Here is a 5,000-nt window from a genome sequence, read left to right on the forward strand (position 1 = left end):
GTGTGACCTTTGGTCTAATCTGGCCCAGTCTGACCCACTCTTCACAAGCACACACACTCAGGATGTGGATGATATTCAGTTTATTTTCTGCACACAAAGCAGTAAAAATGAGAGAATAGTGAGTCATTGAGATGATCTACAGCTCCATATGCATCGTCTAATATTTGAACATGACACCAATATTTTATAACTCTTAGCACGGAGCTGCAAAAGAAACGACTCACCCACAGCAGTTCTCTCTAACTCTGCTGCAGATAGTTCAAACTCAGCGCGCAATAGCGCCACCGGCGCGGCCAATAGGATGCATGATCACATTACAGCAGGATTTATTTAAAGAACCCTCTGTAATATTTATCCCGTTACATACACCCCCCTTAAATCCTGCTTAATGTGGGCAAACAACAACAAGAATTAAAACAACAGTGAAGAAAGATAGAAAAAAAAAGGGTATGGAACTCCCACATCATGTGGTCACTGAATAAAGAAGAGAATAAAAACTCAACGAGTATGATTATCTGTCAATCAAAAGATTCTTCAATAAGAAGTACCTAGAGACAAGGGAGGCGCCTAACCCCAGTCTGAAAGTAGACTAAAGAGATGCCTGTTACACCTCAAAAATTCCATCATGTAATAACTCAATCGAATTTCAATCTCTATATCAGTTCGTTTCCGTGTTCTCAACTTTGTATGACATCAAACACTTTACACTGTAACACTAAGTGAAAATGCTTCTAAATAGATAAACAAAAGAACTCACTGTAGAGTCTGAACTGTCTATGTGTTGTTTGTTCATGTCATAAATCAGTCTTTTAGTAGGCTTAATGACTCTGCCAAGTCTAGTGCGAGTTACTGCAGCCTCTGCCTGCCTTGGCTGTGTGCAAACCACAGACCCCTCATCATGGATAGCTTCATCCTTGACTTGTTCTCCCTGAGTTGAGTTAAAGTCTTGACCTCCTTGACCTTTGGCATCATTTCTGTTCTGCTGGTTCCCAGCATCAGTGCTTGCCGAGTCCAGTATCTCTGACACACAATCTGACACGTCAGGTGAGTCTGTACAGTTCGTACATTCATCCTCCTTATCAAAACCATCAGTATTACTTAATATCCAGTTTGCAGTTCTGTCATCACGATCAACTTTGTTTTCCTGAAGATCAATTTCATCATTCACATCATTTCGATCTGATTCCTGGTGTTCATCAACTGGTAGGAAGTTCACAGATAACAAAAGATTTCTATGGACTATCCTCACTTTGTCAGAGTTGATTTCTCGAATCTTGTAAACATTGATATCAGGATACACCGCAGTGACTTCATATGGAGATGACTCCCATTTGTCAGAAACTTTTCTTCTACCTTTTCGCCTCTGTTCGCAACCAACACTCTGTCTCCAACAGCCAGTGGACAGCCTTTCACCTTTCTGTTGTAAAGTCTGCCATGCCGTTCCTGTTCTTTCAGTGTGTGCATCCTTGCAATGTGTGCTGCTTCACGCAAGTCTTTCTTCAGCTTGGACACAAAATCTTTGTAGTCCACCACATCTTCATTAAGAAGCACATTTTGAAACAGGACATCAATTGGGAGACGAGGAACTCATTCAACATAAGAAAGAATGGCGCAAAACCTGTTGTCTCATGTTCTGTGCAGTTGTAACAGAAGGTAAGTTGCTGTAGCATCTGTGGCCATTTTGATTTAACTTTAGGAGGCAATGTCCTGATCATGTTTCCAAGAGTCCTATTGAACCTCTCAGCAATGCCGTTACCCATGGGGTGGTATGGTGTTGTGTGTGATTTGTCTACACCTGCCATGGTCAATAGTTCCCTGATAAGCTTGCTCTCAAAATTAGCCCCCAGGTCAGAATGAATTCTTTTGGGGAATCCATAGACCAGAAAGAAGTCATTCCAGAGTCTTTTCGCAACCTGTTTGGCTGACTGATTTTGGCATGGAAATGCATGGGCCATTTTTGTAAAATGATCCGTCACAACCAGTACGTCTACCGACTTTCCTTCTTTGACTTCTGCTGACCAAAAGTCGATGCAAACCAACTCAAGCGGTTCTGATGTTCGGATGCTCCCTAATGGGGCACAAGAATTGGGCTCTGAGGTTTTACCAACCACACACCGATGACAATTCTTCACATAATCATCAATATCTTTTTTCATTCCAATCCAGAAGAATCGTTGTCTCGCAAGTGACAGTGTTCTACTACGTCCTTGATGTCCTGCGGCATCATGGATTCCATGGAGAACTTGCGTTTTCAATGAGACGGGTACCACAAACAGGTAGAGTTTCTTGTTCAACTTTGGATCTCTTTTCACCTTATAAAGCACGCCATTACAGACAACCAGTTTATCACGGTGTTTCAACAATTTCCGCACACTTGTGGATTCCTTTGATTGTTCTTTCTTAGATGGTTTCTGACATCTTTCAATATAGAACAAAACCCGACACAAGGCACTGTCTCTTTCCTGTTCAAGCACGATATTGCTGTGTTGCAAAGGAGGACTAAACTGTTGAGGTTGTGAGATGGCTGGCACTGTCCCTAATACTTCACTCAAACCCCCAGTAGTGTGTGCTGCCAACACTGCAGAAACTTCCTGGCTCCCAGAAGAACCTGAAGGCAAGAGTCCAACACTGGTAGAGTCACAAGAACCTTTGCCATCCCTCTGCACCACCTGCTGATTACTAGTGTACTTGAAAGCACCTTGAACAGTGTTGTCAACTACGCCACGGACATCCTTCAGAAGGGATAAGTACGGTTCAGTGATAAGGCGATGACTTATGCAAGACTGGACAAATGGCTCACGACTCAGAGCATCCGCGACAACATTTTTCGTTCCTGGGACATACTTCAGATCAAAATTGTAAGAAGCAAGTTTGGCCACCCATCGCTGCTCGCATGCATCAAGTCGAGGTTTTGTCAGAATATATGTTAGAGGATTATTGTCGGTCCATGCTGTAAAGTGCCATCCTCTCAGCCAATGGCTAAACTTTTCGCAGATAGCCCACTTTAAGGCAAAGAACTCTAATCTGTAAGATGGATAGTTCATTTGTGAGCGAGACAGAGTTCTACTTGCGAAGTCTACAGGTCTGGCAATCTCTTCACCCTCCAGAACCTGCGACAATACAGCTCCCACTCCATCGAAAGATGCATCGACAGCCAAAACGAAAGGTCGGTCAAAGTCTGGGTGAGCTAGTGTTACATTTTTCGTTAATTCTAGTTTTAGGGTGTGCAAAGCTTCTTCACAATCAACCGTCCAGTCAGCTGGGGAAAGTTTGAGGTAACTAACTTTCTTTCTTGGCTTGCGTCCTTTTGTGGCAGGAGACTGTTTTACTGAACCTGATGTCAACTTGAATAGAGGCTTTGCTTTTGCAGAACATCCTTCAATAAAATGCTGATAATATAGGACCATTCCAAGAAAGGATCTGATCTTTTTCTGGCATGGTGTTTTTCCATCAGGTTCCATCAGATCAGAAGCCTGAATACTGTTAATTGCCTCAACTTTACTAGGGTCAGTCTTAATCCCTTATTCACATACAATGTGGCCAAGGAATTTCACAGAACGTCTCAAGAAACAACATTTCTTTGGAGCCAACTTTAGGTTGTGATGCGACAACCTCAAGAGAACCAATTCAAGACGTTTGAGGGCTACTGACTCAGAGGAGGCAAACACCATCAAATCATCAAGGAAACAGAGAACGCTGCTGAAATTTTCATCTCCAAAGATAGACATCATCATTCTCATGAAAGTGGCTGGGCTATTAGAAAGACCCTGGGGAAGCCTATTATATTCATGAAGTCCAAATAGGGAAGAGAATGCAGTGTACTTTTTGTGTTCTTCTTCTAGAGGGACATTATAATACCCTGAGGTAAGATCCATGGTTGAGAAAAAGGTGTTGCCTCCTAATGCAGCTAACACATCAGACTGGTGTGGTAAAGGGTAGGCGTCCCTGACAGTCCTTGCGTTTAACCACCTAAAATCAGTGCAGATTCTGAGATCTCCATTCTTTTTCCAAACTAGTACGAGTGGGGAAGCATAGTCACTATGTGACTTGCGAATGATTCCTTTTTCCTCCATCTCATTTAATGCTGTCCTTAGTTTAGCATACTGGCTTGGTGGTATACGCCTGTATGGAAAACGGAAGGGTCTGTCATCAGTGAGGTTAATACGATGGACAAAGCCTTTAGCCTCTCCGCAGTCCATTTTGTCTCTTGAGAAAACTGAGTCATACTTCTCAATAATTTGCAACAGCTTATCTTTCCAGTGAGTTGAAACTTCACATGATTCCACGTCAAGATCGCCAAGGTTCAAATCACTCAAGACACGCTTCATCTCTTCACTGGATCTAGATGGTGAGGATTCCTCGGTACACTGCAAATTTGACTGAATCTGTTTCGGCAGCGGTAAATCTTGCACAGCAATACAAGGTGACATGTCAGCTATTTTCGCATTTCTCCTCAACACAACTCGGTGATTAGTGGGGTTGATGACTTTTAAGGGGATAGAACCATCTCCCAATAGCGGTGTTATAACCCTCCCGACCAGTATTTGTCTTGGTCTTGATCTGGATTCGGTCGGTTCCACAATAACAGTGCTGCCCACTGACAAGACAGAAGACTGAGGTAGCTTACCCCAAACCAGATGTTCTGTTTGTTTCTCTAACGTCACACTCCTTTGTAACTTTACAGTACCGACTTTTTTTGGTATGGATTCACCTCTCCATCTTTCAGCATTTGAGAAAAGAGACAGAAACATACAGCACTCATCACTCTCATTGTTACTTGACTTAGACATGAGCCTCCAGTGACCGTCAGTTTCTCTCAGTTGCATCAGAAGTCTCTTTATGACATTTGTGCCCAAAATCATTTCTTCGGTCTGCCCAGGTACAACTAAAGCAGGAATTATCATGGAGCAGCCATACACTGTAGCTTTAAGATCATAGACTGCAGTAGGGGCAACACGATGGCCACCACAACCAACAATGACAATATCTTCTGCTGACTG

The 5,000-nt window shown here is 42.9% G+C and overlaps 1 protein-coding gene across 1 annotated transcript in view; it reads right to left on the reverse strand.

Moving 5' to 3' along the window:
• LOC132854232 (alpha-2-macroglobulin-like protein 1) overlaps positions 1-4,430 on the reverse strand; it is a 32,610-nt gene extending 28,180 nt beyond the window's left edge. Inside the window, exons 1-4 of the mRNA XM_060882524.1 lie at positions 3,896-4,430; positions 1,619-3,187; positions 1,354-1,535; positions 891-1,020 (exon numbers count right to left, since the gene is read on the reverse strand). Coding sequence (XP_060738507.1) covers positions 891-1,020; positions 1,354-1,535; positions 1,619-3,187; positions 3,896-4,430 — 2,416 coding nt within the window. The remainder of the gene's footprint in view (positions 1-890; positions 1,021-1,353; positions 1,536-1,618; positions 3,188-3,895) is intronic.
• Between the last annotated feature and the right edge of the window lie 570 nt (positions 4,431-5,000).

This window comes from Tachysurus vachellii, chromosome 11 (assembly GCF_030014155.1).
Source record: "Tachysurus vachellii isolate PV-2020 chromosome 11, HZAU_Pvac_v1, whole genome shotgun sequence".
Classification (NCBI taxonomy): Eukaryota; Metazoa; Chordata; class Actinopteri; order Siluriformes; family Bagridae; genus Tachysurus; species Tachysurus vachellii.